This window comes from Bombus terrestris, chromosome 10 (genome assembly GCF_910591885.1).
Source record: "Bombus terrestris chromosome 10, iyBomTerr1.2, whole genome shotgun sequence".
Classification (NCBI taxonomy): domain Eukaryota; kingdom Metazoa; phylum Arthropoda; class Insecta; order Hymenoptera; family Apidae; genus Bombus; species Bombus terrestris.
The window spans coordinates 14759025-14778507 of record NC_063278.1 but is presented as its reverse complement, the minus strand read 5'-3'; the positions used below and the strand labels follow the sequence as shown (position 1 = coordinate 14778507).

Sequence of the window (19483 nt, the reverse complement as noted above, 5' to 3'; positions counted from 1 at the left end):
AAATTCAACACTGTTCTATGTCACAAAAGTATTACATTAAAAAAAATTAGACAAAAAATAATGTTGCTTTTTTCTAATTTCACAGTTAAAGCGAAATGTATAAAACGCAATCTTAACAATATTAAACGTTTTAAGTAAATAGTATTGTATAAAGTCCTATTGTCTGACATTATACTATAGAAAATAAGCTATATTTAAACTAAATTTTTTCACTAATTAAAAGAGTATACATTTTAAGTTATTAAATTTTATATATAGTTTTCCATGTATTATATTCAGTAAAAATTTTTTATTACTAATTTGTATTAAAATTGTAAAAAAGAATTTCTATCTTGATGTATATATAAAATGGGGAATTTGATACTTTCGTTCTGTGTTGCGAAATATTTTGGTTGTTAAGACAAATCAAAGAATTTTTGAACAACTTTCATGTCAGGTAAAATTTTATAAAATTTAATTGGAACTATAAATATACATAAAATCATATCATGAAGTTTATTTGTAGAAAGGCATGAAGAATTAGATTAAATGTAATATCGCATAGATGTTCATCATAGTTTTTCACAGAACAATCTAAATTTCTTCTATTTATTTATAAAAATTCTTTGGTATGTAAATTTTATGAAAGCTTTTCATTTGTGTACTTTATATAATTAAATATATTATGTATTCTAGTGCTTTGTTTTATTACTACTAAACCTTAAAAATTAATAATTATTTTATTTTGAACGTTAAAAATATAATACAACAAAATTATTAAAAGCATGAATTTAAAAACTGTAACTGTTTCGTAAATATTAGGAACTCTTGTTTTGATAAAGTTTGATGTAGGTATTACTAAGTGTTACATGTGTATATATATATAAAGTATTTCACACTTGTACCACATTTAAGAGAACGTCTCTTATATCATCGTTTCTGATTAAATAATATTATTTTGCTGTAAAAACAATTATCAAATAATTTAGTTCTAACAATGTACTTGATTGATTAGCGATTCCCAATTATTTGTATTGTAGTACTGAGATTGCATTTATTTATCATTGTCAATTATTAATTATATTTATAGAATACCAGATTATAGTTATAGAATACCAGAGTTATATGATATGGATAAAAGCTGCAATATATATATTCATCACATTATAAAAAGTATAATCGGTTAATAATTATTCTTTGACGATCTTCCATAGGTTACAATTTTTAAATGTTTTATCTGCAGTGAACGTACAATAAAATGAAACTACATTTGGCGATATCTATAAATAATTACAATAGTATTTTCAGCCGTTCTATCGTAGCATTACAATAGCATTAAACATATTTACTGTAATAAAAAAAATTACATAAATTTACATGTCATGAATCTAATAATTAAAAGGACAGAGTACAAATGTATTGGGCTTAAGCTTGTGTCCAGAAGGGGTTAACGAGATACTGCGCATGTTGTAGTAAACGATCGGTGATTGGTCGATAACAGATGAATTTCGTTATTGTGTTGTTAGGAACATAAATAAAGACGTATGTATGATATTAATGCAAAAAAATGTATTGAAACAAAAATATATGTAGTGCAAATTTGTAAAAATTATATATAAACGAATTTATATATATGTTCTTTACTATTGTATCACCCTTCTTTACTACCCTATTTTGACATAATTTTAATTTATATTTATATATAACTGTATGTAATTTTCAATACATTATTTTCATCATTGTATATTTCAGGATATTTTACAATCCTAACTGAAGCTACCAAGTGATTAGCATTTACCACGTCTTTAGCAATGTTTAGCGTATTTGAATTAATTTTTAAAAACAAGAAGCTTTGAATAAATAAGATATCTTTTTTGTGATATGTTTGTGCTTGAAGAAAACTGAGTACTGCATGCAAAATGTTACTTTCTGAAAGAGAAGAATTTGTCCAGATTACATAGTCATACTCTACAAATGTCAGAAAATAGAGAAATGGAAACAGTTGCTGATGAATCCTAAAACGTGTAAATTTGAAGTATATCTAACAATAAATAATATGTCATTTAAGATTTGTTAAAATAATGTCTCCTGGACCAACAGAAAATTAAGCTTGCATCAAGAAAGATATTAACTCTTTAGATGATCTAGTCTGTAATAGAATATTTACAATATGATTTATCTGCATGTATATATACATAGTTTTGTATTGTCTCTATAATTCTATGTAATTATTTATTGTCAAATAATGTGTTTTTAATAATAACTAAATAAAACTGTTATAAATAGATTTTCAAGAAAAAAAAGTGATATTTTATTGAATTTTATTATGAAACGTTTTCTTATACCCATCTCTCATATGTGTGTATATTGATTCCTTATTTATTTGTAATATGTGAATGGAAAAACATTTTCATATTTGTTATAAAGAAAACATATGTACAAAAATTAATTAATTTATATTTAACATACTAAATATATAGTTTGATGCCCTATCATCAGAGGGCAATAGAAGATAACTGTGTTTATTTATTATACATACAATGTAGGTAAAAGAAATAGTAAAAATTTAAAACAATAAATTATAAGACTTATAAACTATATTATTACTAATATAATCATTTTATTTGCAATTTTAGCATATTTTCAATATAACAAATAAACCTGTCATTTAATTGTATTGGTCTTGTCTATTCAAAATAATTTATACTTCGTAACGAACTATAATTCCAAAGTAAGTCATTTAATAAATCATCCAATAACGTTTAAGTTACAGTAGAACAGAGCGTATTATTGGACCAATAGCACGTTTATTTGTCTACAGAATTTTTCTATTTAATCTAAATTGTAATTGGCTGTTTTCATAGCAGAACTGAAATAGCCAATCAGCGACGTAGTATACGCAAGGAAATGCCCTTCTGGAATTTGTTCGATTGATGATGTAGTTCCTGTAAAACCCGCACAGCACGAGTAAGGTCTTGGCTTCTGTAAGAGAGTCGTTTATCTTTATACGACCGGTGCTTCTGTGCAGGTTCCGCTGCATGTGCTGACATCAAGGTGCTTGGAGGACTCATACATTGAACTGTTTTTATAATTAACATTATTGTGAACTGTTGTTGCTCGTAGAAACTTTCTGTTTTCGTCGCAGCATCTCGTTTTGCCGGGAAAAGCAGTGAATTGTGTCACGCATAAGTGGTTCCATTGGGTGAGTGTACAACGCCATAAGATCGGCTTTGCCGATGTTCTTTCATCCGACTTCTCACAGAGAAGACCTCGGAACGAACCAGGAAGGCAAGCATGATACGAAACTGTGAAAAGTGTTCATGAATTAACGATATTTGTTGCTCGTAAATTATTGTTCAAATCATTGAACGTTTCGATACTCATGCTTTGTGTTACTTATCGAAACATTTTGCTAAAATTTTATATTGAGAGCTTAGCGTTACCATTTCTTAGATCAAGAAAAATCGCCATGCTTGCTCATGCAACCGGGCGGCCCCCTTGCCCTCGACCTCGCACTTCGCGCAGCACACGAGTTGAGAGATGATCTACAGTTTTTTGTTTTTAAGTAACTGCTTTGCAACAAAGATTCCTGTTATTTTTGTACTTACGCGAGCACATGTTTTATCAAGATTAGACTGTACGCGCTCCTGATTACAATTTAATGTACAAATTACTGAAATTACATGTTTTAACACTCATATATTTATGTTTTAGGATTATTGTATCAATCTTTATAAAAATATCATAGGTTCGATTGATGAATCAGTTATTTCAGAAAAAATATTTTATTTATGACCATTTTTAATCAAAGCACATCGCTCTCATGTGATATCCATAGATAGCCACTTTGATTGATGTGCATATTTACAATTTTTATCTCATTATATTGTGTATTTGTTTCCAATATTTAGTTCCTATGTTTATTTTATGTTTATATGTAAATGTGATAAGTTATTTAATATGTAAACATTAATGTAGTTTTAAGTATATTGTGTACCTTTTACAATACATACATGATTAATTTAACCTATTTTTCTTTGAACTATACATATATTTATATATTATTATACTTCTATTGTGACAAAAAAATAGATATAATTTATATACACAAACAGTATGATACATCTATAAACATTACAGGTATGTTCTTTTTGTTACAGGCATCTAAAGCTTCCAATTTTCATAATTACCACGTAAAATTTCTGTTGCTATTTAAGCAAAGTATTATTTCAGACGTTAGGGATAAGAAAATGGTCATGGAGGCATCCCCTTCTCCGCAGAATGTCGGTCGTGAATTTGTCCGACAATATTATACTTTACTTAATCAAGCTCCTGCACATCTTCATAGGTAATTGAAAGAAAGAGAGAAGAAATACCTCTTTAAATGTAAAAAAATGTTGAAAAAACTACAATAAAAAATTAAAATATTTTTGTATTATTATATTTAATATTATTGCAGATTCTATAATCAACATTCATCCTTCGTGCATGGAGGATTAGATTCCAATCGAGAATCAACTCCTGCAATTGGTCAAAAGCAAATACATCAAAAAATTCAACAACTAAATTTCCGAGACTGTCATGCCAAAATAAGCCAAGTTGATTCACAGCTTACTCTTGAAAATGGTGTTGTCGTGCAAGTAAGTGAGACTATTAACAGAGATTATAAAAATCTTTTTATATCCATTTAAGGTATTAATTAGTACCTAAATAAAAATTATGGGAGTAATACGTACTAAATTTATTTGTATTAAGTAAATTATATATGAATTATAGGTATCAGGAGAACTATCTAATGCTGGACAACCAATGCGTCGTTTTACACAAACATTTGTGTTAGCCATACAAGCACCAAAAACATATTATGTACATAATGACATATTTCGTTACCAAGATTTGATCTTTCCTGATGAAGAAGAAACAGATGTGGGTGGTGTAGAAGGAGGTGTAGGTGAGCCTGGAGAAAGGGAAGGGGAGGAGGGAGTGCGTTCCGAACCAGAGGAAGATGAACATCAAAATCGTGGACAGCAGCTTTCAACACCAGCTACATCTACTGAACCTCAAGTTCAACCTCCGCTTATTCCCGCACAACAACCCGTGCTTCAACAACAGCAACAAATATACTATGCACCACCGCCACAACAGACTCATGTTAGTTTTATCCTAAAATAAAATTATTTAAATAATATTGTGCACTATATTATGCATTATATATGTTATTTCAGGTACATCCTGTAATGCAACAGGTATTAAATGGTTCGGTTCATGAAGAAGCACCATTAATAAATCAACAACCACCACCACCACCACAACAACAACAACAACAACAGCAGCCACAACAACAACCACCTCCACCACCAGCACAGCAGCACCAATATATAACAGAACCTACGTCACAAACACAATTTGTACAAGAAGCGGAACTGGATCCTGCAGCCGAACAACAACAACAACAACAAACAGAAAATGAGCCACAAGCTCAATCAAATGAAAGTCGTGAACAACCTGATGCTGAAACATTTACCGCTTCTGTACAAGAATCCGAACCAGAACATCAAGTGGCAAATACAAGTGTGACTAGTAGCGGGCCGAAAACATACGCTAATCTTGTGAAATCATTCCCCAGTACTACTGGCGCTACTAGTCCTCAAGCTCCTAAATTGTCTATGTCACCGGTATGTATCTTATAATTGTAATAGTTATTTTTAACGATTAAGATTTTGCTTATTGTGTAATTTATACAAATCAGATGTCGACAAAGTATAGATATAAACTACTTTGTAACATCTGTTCTCAGCCCCCAATGACGAACTTGCGTTTAGACGATAGATCGCCACTACATCCAACTAGTAGTGGACCTGCACTGTCTATAACACCTAGCGTTTCTACGCCTCAACAACAGACTCATAGAGTTAGTAACCAACAGCCACAACAGCAACAACATCAGCAGCAGCGAGCTCCGAGAGGAGGAGCAGTACAACGAGGTAAATGTAGTTTATATTAGCATTGTTAAAAGATATTTATTTTCTACGTGCTATTTACATTAGTCACACACATTACTAGTATTGTAAAATAAGTAATGAATTCTTTAGATGGCGATCGTCGTGGTACAAGACAAAGTCAATATAGCGATGCCCACCAACTATTCCTTGGGAATTTACCGCACAATGCATCAGAAGATGATTTACGTCAATTGTTTGAATCTTATGGTAGAGTAGTAGAGTTGCGTATACACAGTAAATCAAATGATAGATGCAAGGGGCCGCAGGGAAATAACACGGGAAAAGTGCCTAATTATGGATTCATCACTTTCGAAGATCAACAAGTCGTTAGCAAAGTGTTACAGAATTTGGTTAGTTTCTATATATATAGATATAAGATATACAAGATATAATGTACAAAAGGATTAATTTTTTATCGTTAATTTTAGCCGATTTATTATCCTGCTGAAAATGGACAAAAGCTAAATGTGGAAGAAAAGAAGGTTAAGCCAAGAACGATGGAAGGTAGCGGTGGTCGATTGAATTCTAATGATGGCAATATGAGAGCGATGGGAGGACAACAGCAACAACAGCAACAGCAACGAGGCCCAGGTATGCACACGCATGTGATGTTTTTTATAATTACATTTAAAGGTTGTAAAAATGCATATGTAAATTAGATAATTAAATGTTAAAGTAAAGAATAATAGTTCCATAATACCTTTTAAGATTCATGGAAAATATATTAAACGCTGCGATAAATGTATTGCAGTTAAAAAATGGTTACAAGTGTGATCACCATGTCATATTTCTTTGTTTTATAGGTGGGCCTGGAGGTATGATGAGAGGTGGACAACATGGTACGAGAGGTGGACGTGGAGGATTTTCACGAGGTGGTGATGGTGGAAGGGGTGGTGGTGGTATGCGACAGTCTGGTAATCCCAACAATCTAAGTTATCAAAATCGCCGCTAATACTTCAAGCAACATTGAAGGGGCACTCCCCAGTTTCTTTCTTCTTGAACAAGTCATCGGTATATAATTACCATCCTCATTTTTGAACACAAAATCCAGGACTATCTCGTATGCCACACAACGTGATTAAAGGCGCTATTCTTTTACGCTTAAACATCGCTTGCACCGTTTGTCAAGCAACAACTATAGATGACGCAGCTCAAACTGTATGGAATACGAACTCGAGTAGGATAATCGGATTATCGCATTTAAGCTAAGTTTATCGTATTCGTGGATAAGGAATAATGATTTAGTAAAATAATTCATTAAACGTTCAACTTAGTTCGTTGAATATTTGATGAAATAAATACTACGAGTTCGTTCTTCATACATCGACGTCAGGCAATTTACAAGACTTTACGATGAAAACAGAACTGCATTCATTTGCATATGTACGTATAACAGAGCGACGCGTGATATCCTCTCCAGAAATATGGGTGTATTTTGTCTCCTGATACGTAGCCCACGTTTCTTAGAAGCCAACATCCAAGAAACAAAATTGTTGCCAATTTTTGTGATAGAATGACAGAAGAAAACTCGAACCAAGTTCTTTCGTGTTCTTCGCAGCACGTGTGCGATATATTAAAGCAAGTAACAGTGTTAGAAGTATACATCATACAGATCATACACACATACAGATACATGTCAAACTAGTATTCGGTAACATACCTTTTGTTTTCCTTTGGATGAATATCATGAAAGTTATACGTCGCTCTTTTAGTTTTCTTCGTTTGCCAATCGCATTAAGGAGACATAAGCGGTGCGAATTCCGCTGTCGTATAAATAAGTCACGAGCCAAACTAAACGAAATTAAAACGAGAGGATACGAATCATTTTAACTATGGAATATCACCGTACACTTCATATGCTCTCGAGTTAATTTACTTGACTGCCGATGTAACGTTCCATCTACATATAGAAAGTCGGCAATAATGTTTATAGGTGTAGTTGGTCGGTGTTGGTTAACGAGTAGAGAACTGCGGCTGTTCTGTGGTCGCATATAAAAAGACACAGTCGATTTTTTCACAAAACATGGCCAACTATCAATCGACCGGTATCGGTTGATAGTGGCGCAGTACCTTTAGACTGCAGCTGGTCTCGCCGTTTCCTAATTCATGCGCGTGTCGCTTATGCTCTATTTTGTTCCAACCTGCTAATTTTTTGTTCAATTTCCTTTTTCTATTCCTCGCGTATCTTTTCGTATTAGCCTTTTGTCTTTTCTTCTTATGTTCGTCTTCGTCTCTTTCTTATTTTCTCTTTACTCTTTTTATCGGTCTTTTGTTTCTCGTCTTCTTTCATACAAAGTCATACACAAAGAGGGCAATGCTATTTCAAAATTATAATTTTATAGTTGATACAACAAACTAATTGAGAATTGTCTAACATCTGTTAGTTTGATAGTCTCTGGTGATCGCAGAACTCGCAGTGCGCTGCTAAAATAAAGAGACCTAGTACCGTTATAACAACACAAAATTTTAGCTTGACTTTGTGCAAAACCTCGTAAGATTAACAATGTATATTGATGAAAGAATATTCCCCTGCTTACTAACGTAATTAGCGTTATTCTTGTAATTATTATACATACATAAATAGAAATTTTTCAAAGTTCGATCAAGAGTGATAAATGTTCGTACGAAGATTTTATAAACTTCTTTAACCTGGCTCTTTTCTTCGATAATTAGATAATCCATATCAATAATTAGATCGAAAAGTAGGCATATGAATATTCATTTTTGAAGATTTTGTCAGCTCTCTGGCGCTAAGGTACACTTTTAAATGTTTTTCAATCTACACGTTATCTTACGAACGAATAGTTTTACCAGCATGAAGTAATAACAGCGATTTAGGGAAATTAGATGGTCGATCTAACTTATCCTTTATATGGAGAAGATAAATTCAGCACGTGCACTTATTCTATATCACCGGATGGAATTGAGGAATATTTTGATTCCTGTATCTTCATAAGTACCCTAATGTGTAGATAGTATTTTCCTATCTGTATTTTCGACACGTGTCCGTATAAAGGTGCTAGGGCAGATAAAACAGAGGAGAGAAAGAGAGCGAGAGGATGAGAGAGAGAGAGAGAGAGAGAGAGAGAGAGAGAGAGAGAGCTAGAGCGAACGAGAGAGAATTGTGTTTATTAGAAAAAAAAAGCATCAGAAATATTTTCGAATTTCTAGAAACAGTTTGCAAAATGAGTCCTGCGATTATTAGAGACAGGGCAATATATTTTTTCTGGCCTATTCGTCACGTGTGTTTTTTTTTTCCTTTTTTCAAACCAGGAGATATTGTTCTTTTGTTTCTGTAAATTGTGATCGTGTTAAAAATCATCGGATAATCAGAAGAAAATTATCAAGCCAACATTGAAACAATATAGAAGAATCGTAAGTGCAAAGTAAAAAGTAATACAATACTACCATCGTCCTGAAACAGTGGTAGCGCATATAGTAATTTATGTGCCATCTCGTACGTATACACCTCGCCCTAACCCAAGTGCACAGATGAAAATACAGGAGACGAACAGAAATTAAACTGTTTTTTTAATAGTGCTGAGAAATACAGAGGTGGTAACAATATGTTGATGGTGATAAATTAACTGAATGTTGAAATTTGCCAGAAATTACAAAGTGCACGGCGACTAAACCACAAAATGCTACAATATTAAGGCTGAAAACATGTGAGAAGTAATTATTTACTTTCTTATTGATCCATTAAATTGTTACGTAGTCTACATTAAACAACCGCAATAGTTTGTAATCGAATGCGTTACAATTGCTATGTCCGAGATATAGCAGAATCATCGGCGATCGACTTCATTCATTCTACTATCTTTACAAATTTTCCTGTAATGTACATGTAATCTTAGTTAAGCATAGCTTCATACGGTGGAATGATTTTTCTGTAATAAAATTCGATGTTTGTAAAACGTTGCTTTTGTATTATATCACGATGATGCTGCTTTGTCTCGGTCATGGATAAAGAGGTAATTTCGCGTAATCAGTTGGCTGCATTGTTCGTTACGTCGACAAATTAGAATATTTGCAAAGCATGCTCGTAATTGTCCAGTCATCCGTAAAAGAACTTTATCATTAAAAAGGATCATTGTAAAATAGCGAATTGCTTATTTCATTTGAAGTACCGATATGCCTTTTATATCTGCGTATGATGATATTTTCAATTGTACAAATAATAATATATAAAATTTTATATGTCCAAACAATCACGCTACTAACTCTATGCATCGAATAAGTTGATTAATTTATTCCTTCTTAAATCGTAAGGTTAAAATACAATAACGAATTTTTATGGCTAGGTATTTTAACGAGCTTCTTCTTTAGCCTCGACGAGTAGAATGTAGCACTTTGATCTTTGCTCTTATTTCAATTTTCAATATGTATATACAGTCTTTAGGTAAGTTCATTTGTACCGTTCAGTATATATATATATATATATATACATCAGTGTGCATCTCACGTATAAACGCATTGAAAACAAAGTGTTCAGAGGCCACGTGCATGCGAGATCACCTCTTTATACCTGAACGAAAGCTCTGCAAATTTTTAGTGTGAATGTTTTCGTTTTTAAGTGATTATTAATAATAATAATAATAATTAATAATAATAATAATAATAATAATAATAATAATAATTAATAAAAAAAGATAAATATAATGAACGAAGAAAGGAATATGAAGAAACACAAATAATTATAACATTATAATAATTAGAGGATGGCGAATAAGTTGTGAATTTTTGTAGTATACATTTTTATTTCGGTCTATTAGGCCAGTTTGTGTGTACAACCATGGTCAACGTTACTACGACAAAAGGAAAGAAATAATGTTAAAGGAAAATGAAAAAAAAAAACAAACATCAAATATATTGTAACTTTTTGCATTTAGTATAATATACCTACCTTACTACCAACTCCTGTTAGTATCGCTTTATTTATCGGAATATTTCACCATTTCTTTATCAACAAAATGTTCGAGCTGCACGCTTCAAGAATCGATTATCTGCGGTAATAACGTTTAATAAATGTTATTATTTGCAGTCGTTTACGATGGTACATTAATTTATTTAAGTAAATTCCGAATATTTGTTTGAGCGTTGTTTATCCTCTTAATACTCAATTTCCATCAGTAACATTCGACTATTTATTGACTTTTTCTCAATGAAAAACGCAACAATCGGATCTAAAAGGGAAACTATTTCGGCCTTTTCGTTTGCGGCGATACATTGGGGGACTTGCTTGAATGTAAATAACAAGGCAAACACGAACATTTTTGGGACAACTGGAACAAACGCGTTACGATCAAAAGAAAAATATTTCATGTTCTTTTCAAAGACCAAATATTTTCTCGTCTAATTTTATCTCCGAAGCACGATGAATTATTTGATCCTTCCTGTCATAATTACTTCAAGTAAAAATGATATCTTCATTGAAATCGGAATTCTTACAAGATGTTTCGTTTCGTGCAAACAAATAAATATCTTTCCGAAAGTCCCACTACGCGTCTTAGTATATGTCGTAATATATATGTAAATTTCACTACTTCAATTAAAGGGTTAAATTGATTTACTCTCGTTCCTATATGAACATTAGATACAGTAGACGTTCATTTGCGATCATTTGATACAGTTCCTCATGACCTGATTACTCGAACATCAAACAGCGGCGTAACGTAGTTCGAAGTATAAAAATATACACACGTAAAAATTAGCGGACAAACAGTTTCATTTTATCGAAACTGCTGTAAAAACATCGCGACGATCCGACGAGGTATACTCGACAAATTGATTTTACTTTTTAATTGCACGTAGGCGGATGAACTCTAATTCTATGAGATACAGAATATCGAGCGAGGCGTTTCTATGGATATTTCAAATTACAGCGGTTTTACGTCACACGCTAAATATTTTGCATTATAAAAAATTCACCGAATTATGAACATTTTGGTGATGGTAGATTTTAGACAAGTTCAGTACGCGTGGTTACGTACACACGATTCGACATGACGTTTATTGCAAGGTCTTTTTCCTACTCTCTTTACAAAATTCATATTGTTAGGTGAATATCTCAAAATTATGGCTAACACGTTATTTTGGGACAAGTTATTTGACGAGCTATTTTATGACATAATCGGTAAGAGATAAAAACGAGCATAGTCGATATTATCGGAAAAGTTTTGGTCATTGTGAAAGTGCATGTGTTAATGCCGGAGGACACTTGCTCGTGCCATTAAGCTTATTCTGTTGGCGTTTTGTTAAATCGTCGCAATTTCTAAATCGTTCGACACGGTTGAGCGACTCTATGATTATTTTATAATCTTTGCGATAGTCACTCGAATCGAGACGAATTTTTGCGGGTAATTAGAGCACATCTACCGCTTAAATCCCTGCTTAACGTAACTGACACGATGCGATTTAGATAATTCCACGTATGTGTATGTCACAGAACAAACATGTGAACAGAACAAATAAGTGCGAAATACTCTTCACGGTCATACGAGTGACGAGTATGGTCGCTCAGAAAAGTAACTTTCATGTACACTTTAAGATTGCTTAAAAATTTCATTATTATAATCGTAATAGTTGCCACCTGTTAACGATACGTTTCGAACAGTTTCGTGCAGTACGTTCGCAACTGTAACGATATAGTTAAAAATTTTCTTATAAATAAGCGTCGGAATACTTTCGCGAGTCGTTGAACAAAAAGTTACAAGATGTTCACCACAAATATGATGCGATTACGAACAAAAGTGTTGGCACATTCCTTAGAACCGAATAATTTTTTTAAGGTTAGACCATACGACTTTTTTGACGAGTTAGGAATAATCTCGTAATGAACGAGATGATGCGAAAGAAATTTTTTGAAAAAATTGCAGACGATCAGAATCGCGGGGAAAATAGTAAAAATCACTTCTTACAAGTTTCTTATCTGAGACTGTAACGAAGGTTTAAAAACTGAGATAAGTAAGCTTTGTAGATCTATGTTAGTTATATATGTACTAACGACTTTATCGAAACCGGTCAACGTTGCTATAAGCTACAGACGGATAAAAACGATGAAATTTGCTGTTTCCTACGATTTTCGGCCTGTAACTAATAAATCCATATTCTTGTTCATCTTTTAACGCCTATTACTCGTTTCTACATCGACCGATTTCGACGAAATTTTTAGCATACGTACAGCTGGCATAACTCCTCAAAATATGTTGTTTAAATTATGCTTACAAACCTAAATAAAGATGCGTAGAAAGCTGCAACTTTCCTAAAATTTTTGTTACCCGTCACCCAGTAAATTAGTCCCAACTTTTCAGAAGAAAACAAAATTCAGTTACTTTGGTCGAATTTAAAAAAAGTTTTTCTACCTTAGAGAGTGTGCCAATACCTTAGTTCGTGACTATGTAGCTAACAAAAAATTGGTGTATGGAGTAAACAGGCACCTTAAACATGTAATAATTGTTAAAGGTAATCCCACCGAATATCGAAGTTTATCATCGTAATTAGATAATTGAATATTTAAATATTTGCTCGACTTCTGCAGAATACATACTTTCACATACAAAAGTCTTCCTAAATAGCTTTCATGTACATCTATTTTCAGATTAATTTCGAAATCTACCGGCATAATCGTAACAGCTTCGTCTGGCCACGATGTTAATAAAGCAAATAAAAAATAAAGCAAACGCGTGACGCATCCGTATCGAACGTAAAGAGTTTCTACAAGGATCGGAATATTTTTACGAGCCGCCGCATGCTGCTACATAAAGGCTCGATGGAACCGAGCAGAACATGAATCGAACGTTATCCGGTTGAAGATTATTCGAAAAAGAAACTTCGAGGCCTGCCGGTTACGTATGTACGGGACATTACGTTGCGTAATTGTCCGGGTAGGAGGGACTCGGTTCCACAGCGAGAAGAGGAACGAGAAGCAGTGCATATGGCAGAAAGATCAAACGGGGGTGTCGGAAGAAAGAAAAACGATGAGGTCATCTCTGGTTGTTTGGCGTGAGTCCGCGAGCTCGGATAGTCTCTGCTGGTCGTTCCTCCGCGCACTGCCCGCAGTCAGTACCGGTCCAGCGATCGATTTGGAGGGCTCTTTTGAACGTTCCCGAAAACGGCCGGAGAAAGGACAGAAAGGTAACGCCGGCAACAAGGGAAAGGAACGATTCGAGGTAAATAACATGTCCGTACTATAGCGCGGACAGGTGTGCGCTTGCTGCGACCGCTTTACAGTTTGCAGGCACATGTACGCGAATCCATCGCGATTACACGCCCCTTTTTAAAATAACTTGCGCTCGATTGCTACTCAATAACAGATGTGAAATTTTACCTTCTCCATTTTTGCGAATTATTGCAAGTGATATTCAAGCCGCAGGAATTCCACTGCAACTTTGCCTATCGGTAGCTTTATCTATAAACTATGGTCGTTAAACTACGAAAGTTGAAGATGTATTTGTAAAAATAAATATTTAGCGCTCTTTTGGATTTATAGAGGAAAGAGGCTTAAGGTAATGTGAGTTCGGTTATTGTCGAGTGCGGAGTCTTCGTGATTTCGTTTTTCTAATTCTCGCGGATTATTAATGTGAAAAATACTCGAGGCGTGGTTAGGTAATTCTATTTGATTTTGGTGTTCGTAATTAACGGTGAAAACAATTCTATTTGATTTTGAGGTAATCGCGTATAATGTCGAACAGACATTAATAGAAATAATCGTAAAATCAATATTAACTGAACGTGTACTTAATATTATTTAAATGGAAATTATCTTTGGAAATTGTTGTAGACAAAAGAGTATATAATACGAATTGACGATGAATTAAAAGTATATAAGAGATCTTGGTAATTTGATCACATCACGTTATAATGTTTTCTGACATCAATTGATTTCGTTATACTATTAAGAAAAAAAAGAGCTAATCTAAGTTGATACAACTATCGCAAAGGAATAGATACATTTGCATTTTGGTGTGCTATACATAGCTGATCTGTGGTTTCTTATACTGTTGATAACAGTTCTCTTTCAAACATCTTGGAATGATAAATTTTCATTCATTTAATAAAATATTAAGATATAATATAATATTTCAAGATATAAAATACATATACAAATACAAAATATGTGTATATATTTATGAATACATATAAATATACATATAAATATATGAAAATACATGAATACGTATATTTTATACATAATACATATAAATATATGAAATAAAATTTCGTTAAGTTAATTAAAAAATTAACGATTAGTTCTGCTACGTTATATGAATTATTGCAACAGATATATCCGAATTTCGAAATAATACAAAATATGAAAAATATACACTCTCTATCATACGTTGTATGCTGAGATCGTAGGTTTGGTATCTCGATATACGATATATCCGATCAGACATTAACCGCTCTACTCGTGAAATTTAATTCTTCCCATTAAATTCTTGCTTCAAAATTATAGAAACGTAAATTCGCGTTTTACTTTGCACTCTACATTTTATATTACATTACATTAAAATACACATATTCGAAACGAGACATTACCAAGGAGATACTAAACTGGCGGGAAAGTTAAAAAAATCCTGTGACCCGATTTAAACAACGAATAAAACATTTTAAGAATTACGCTTTCTTATTTTATTAAAACAATGTTATTTTGCGTATGTATCAACTTCCTTACGCGGAAGTGTCGCTAATTATCTAATTAAGCTCACTGACCAGGAAGTTAAGTCAAATCTTTTTATAATTTAATAGATAGATACTCTTCATTGTTTCTATAACACGAGCGGCAATTACATGTATACTTTATCTGAAAATATACTCGGTAAACGTATTAATAGTGGGCGTTTGTCGCAACTGGTTTATCTTGTCGCGAACACCACGGAAATTGTGCTTTTTGGAACGGAAATTCAACATCCTTCTTCCGAAAAAAAAAACAAGATACTGCTAGGATATTCGACGTTGTCACGCTTGTAATTCTATCGAACATCCTTACAATCTTTCCTCTGCAATTTGTTTTTCAACGACCTAACCCCAACCTAACCCTAATCTTCGCGCGCTCATAATTTATTAATCGATCGTGTAAGCCGTAATTTACATGCATCCCATTTAGAAGTATTATTTCGCACACAGAGCCACAAATATGTGCGAAGTACAAAAAGACCCGATCTCGAATTTCTGCAGTATCATGGAACATGATATCTAAATCTATTCCACGAAGGTCAGCGAAAACACAGAGTTCTTACTCGAACGACTCACAGTGGTTAAGGACGAGCTTCGTTGTCACTTCGTTCTACCGTCTTCTTTGGAAAGGTTCCTCTTTTATCACTGTTAAGATACCGCGTTGGTAATAGGACACGAAACAGTATCGCGTCTTCGACATGTAAGTCACCGTTGTTTGGTAGGGTTTGTACGCCGTAGCTGGGAATTTTGTTAAGAAGACAATGCGGTAATACGGTTCTTCGGGCTTCCAGTGACGACGATTACGTACGCGGGTTCGTGGGCGCCGATCAGAGAAGCGATAAAAACCGGGTCATCCGCGATTCCTACAGTCGCCTCCACGTTTCATAAGCTGTGCTGGTTCGCGTTTCTGTCGCGACATACTTGCGACAAACTCCCACTCTACCAGAGGTCCAACAATATTTTTGCAATATTTTAACCACGCTGCGGTTTTTGAAAAAGAAAAAAAGAGAAATGTTCGCCGTTTTAACAAAAATTGCAACAAAAAATCATCGAGTAACGATTATTTCATTTTTTTTCTCCTTTAAAATTGAGGAAGTTAATAAGAGTAAAATACGATTGAAATTTAAAAAAATCGCGTCGAATATCCGCTCGGAATTGGCACTTGGAACAATGTTACTTTTCTTAACGAAATAGCTTCTTGAAACTATTTTTAATTTTAAGAAACTTAGATTAGGACGTCCTAGAGCGTTTACATGATACGGTATGGGTATGGTTATGCTGTAGAGTTAACGCGATTTCGTAGAAGAAAGTAGCGATACGTTTCTTCGAGGAATTGAAGTCTCCTGCGTAGAACGTTCCGAGTACCATCGGTTTTGATTATAAAAACAAAGTCACTATACTGGTTCTTCTTAATCTAAATATTCCATTTAGCACTTTTCTATTTTTCAAAATACCTTGAAATATTCGAAAAGTTGTATTTTTTACCTTCCAAGTAAATATAGTTTCAACTACTTTCAAATAGTTATATTATACAAATTATTACGAAATAGCGATTAAGTATTTTAAATCAAATCAAGAGAAACAAAGGCGGCACAGAGAGAATGATATAAAAGTTCAGATTTCTTCAGTTTCGAAAATGATATGACATTGTAACATAGAACAGAGACTAAGAAAAAGAAAAACAACATCTGTAGAATTTAAGAATGACATATGTAACGTTGACTTTCTTTTATGCTTTTCTTAAAGAAAAAGGAGGGTACATTTGCCGTAGATTTAAAGTATATTCGCTTATAGTTTCCTAATAGTAACTGACATTTTAATACACGACAGAGACTAAGAAAAAGAATAAAAAGAAATGTATCGCTTTACAATGTACATATGTAATGTTGAATAATTTTTTTTTTTTTTTTTTTTTTTTTTTTTTAAGGAAAAGAAGAAAGCTACATTTAACGTAGATTCGAAGAATACTCATAGTTCCTTTATTAAGATACTAGTTGTACTGTATTATGTTCAAAATCTAGGTTGAAGAGTGAAACAGAGAATTCGAAGAAACAGCTGATGTAACACGTGTAACGATAGCCCTACATATTTAACGATTCTGTTTAACGGAAATTTCATGCTGCAAATGTAATCAAACCGACTGAACCTTACGCATAAACCAAGCTATATTTAGCCAGTTAACCCGCTAGGGAAGCTAGGGAAACGTGTTTTAATTTGTAGCTGTAAATCATCGTACAAGGACTCTGCAATCAAATTTTAAATACACTTTATCATTATCTTTTATTACAATCTGTTAAAGATGATTTAGTACGTTTTTAGAAAAATGCAATAATATCATTTAAGTCGCAAATTGGTTTACACGTGCTAAAGCGAAACACGTATACAAAAATAAAAGCAGAGCTATCTCTTCTTAAACAAACTTTACGATTCTATATTAGACATTTAATTTCTCCACGTGTTTTTCCAATAGTAATTATTTATTTTTGCACAATTAATCAATTAATATGAGATAATAAATCCATAATAATAAAGTAATCTGAGCGAAATGTAATTTACAATTGCTCTGTTTTTAATTCTCTATTTTTAATAAGGGTGCAACGCAACTTGTAAATTAAATAGTGTTTTCAATATTCTTCATGATAAATTTAAATCAATACTTTTTATAAAATAGTACTTCTACAAATAAAACGACATGAATTCGAAGAAGCAAGGTGTTGTTTTAAAATCGTAAATTAATTTTTAAAAAATAATACTCTGACGAACAAAAGGATATTAGTTGGAAGAATTACGAAGCTACTTTGAAATCACAAAACATTTCGAATTAAACGAAGATCTTTCAAATAGAAGTAGGCGTTGTCATACTTGGTTGATGAGTTCAACGCGACCTTCGTTTCTCGTCATCAATTCAAACTAATAAAGACAACCGCATAAATAGGTTTTATCATCCGCATTTGTCGTACGACGTATTTACGAGCGTAAGAAATCGGGCAAGAGAATTGCGTGCTCGCAATACGCATTCGGGTAGTTACGAACATTTGTAAAGAATTGTGATTTCCGAGTATCTGGGTTATCGCTTCGTTGCTCCTATTAAGGTCTCAGAGATTTATCGTTGGACACGTTGCTTGACCCAAGCGGGATCGGTTGTATCGAGCACGTTATACATATATTGTTAGACATTTTTCAAATTAGACCACCGTAGAACCCTGCGCGAACGATCTTCTGTCGAAAAATCTGCTTCGATCGCGTTAGAATAATAAACCTTCATCGCGCAAGAACTTTATGAAACGGCGGTGTGAATAACAGAAACCCGCTATTTGCTTATGTCTTTCGAATACCATCGTAGCTGCCAACGCGTTGAGGGATAAAAAAAGAGAGAAGAAAATTCACATTATTTTAAATATATGTATTTTAAACTCACACGCACATGTTTAACGATCGATTGTTTGTCGCAGAGATCGCAATGCGGACGAAACTGCAGTTCCTTTTATTTGCGTTGCTGTTAGTGTCCCTTTTGGCGGACGTCTCAGCCCAACAAGTAAGTTGATCAGAAGATATATAAAAATTAAGTATATAGATACGAATTATTACAGTATTACGATTATTCCTTTAAATGTAAATATTCAAACGACGAACTTGTAACAAATTTATACACAATATGTTGCATGATGTAAGGTAAACCAGGACAGAGTTTATTTTACACGGACCGATACTCATAAAATTAGAAAATTATAATAACACGAATTAATAACATGGCCTATTACGATTATCGATTCTTAGCGACGAAAAAAACATCGCCGTCGCACAACCACGACGGAAGCCACCGT

The 19483-nt window shown here is 33.2% G+C and overlaps 1 protein-coding gene across 2 annotated transcripts; it reads left to right on the top strand.

Moving 5' to 3' along the window:
* Positions 1-2928: 2928 nt before the first annotated feature.
* LOC100651110 (ras GTPase-activating protein-binding protein 2) lies at positions 2929-19199 on the top strand. 2 transcript variants are annotated; one of them, XM_048409154.1, is made up of 11 exons: positions 2929-3181; positions 4213-4327; positions 4439-4619; positions 4756-5130; positions 5205-5654; positions 5777-5963; positions 6072-6331; positions 6410-6572; positions 6785-13445; positions 13582-14152; positions 19112-19199. In XM_048409154.1, exons 2-9 carry the CDS (start codon positions 4230-4232, stop codon positions 6931-6933), a joined length of 1863 nt encoding a protein of 620 aa, XP_048265111.1. In that variant the 5' UTR covers positions 2929-3181; positions 4213-4229; the 3' UTR covers positions 6934-13445; positions 13582-14152; positions 19112-19199. The 2 variants fall into 2 exon arrangements, with proteins under 2 accessions (XP_048265111.1, XP_003403259.1); XM_003403211.4 differs by having other exon boundaries at positions 4140-4327.
* Positions 19200-19483: the final 284 nt, after the last annotated feature.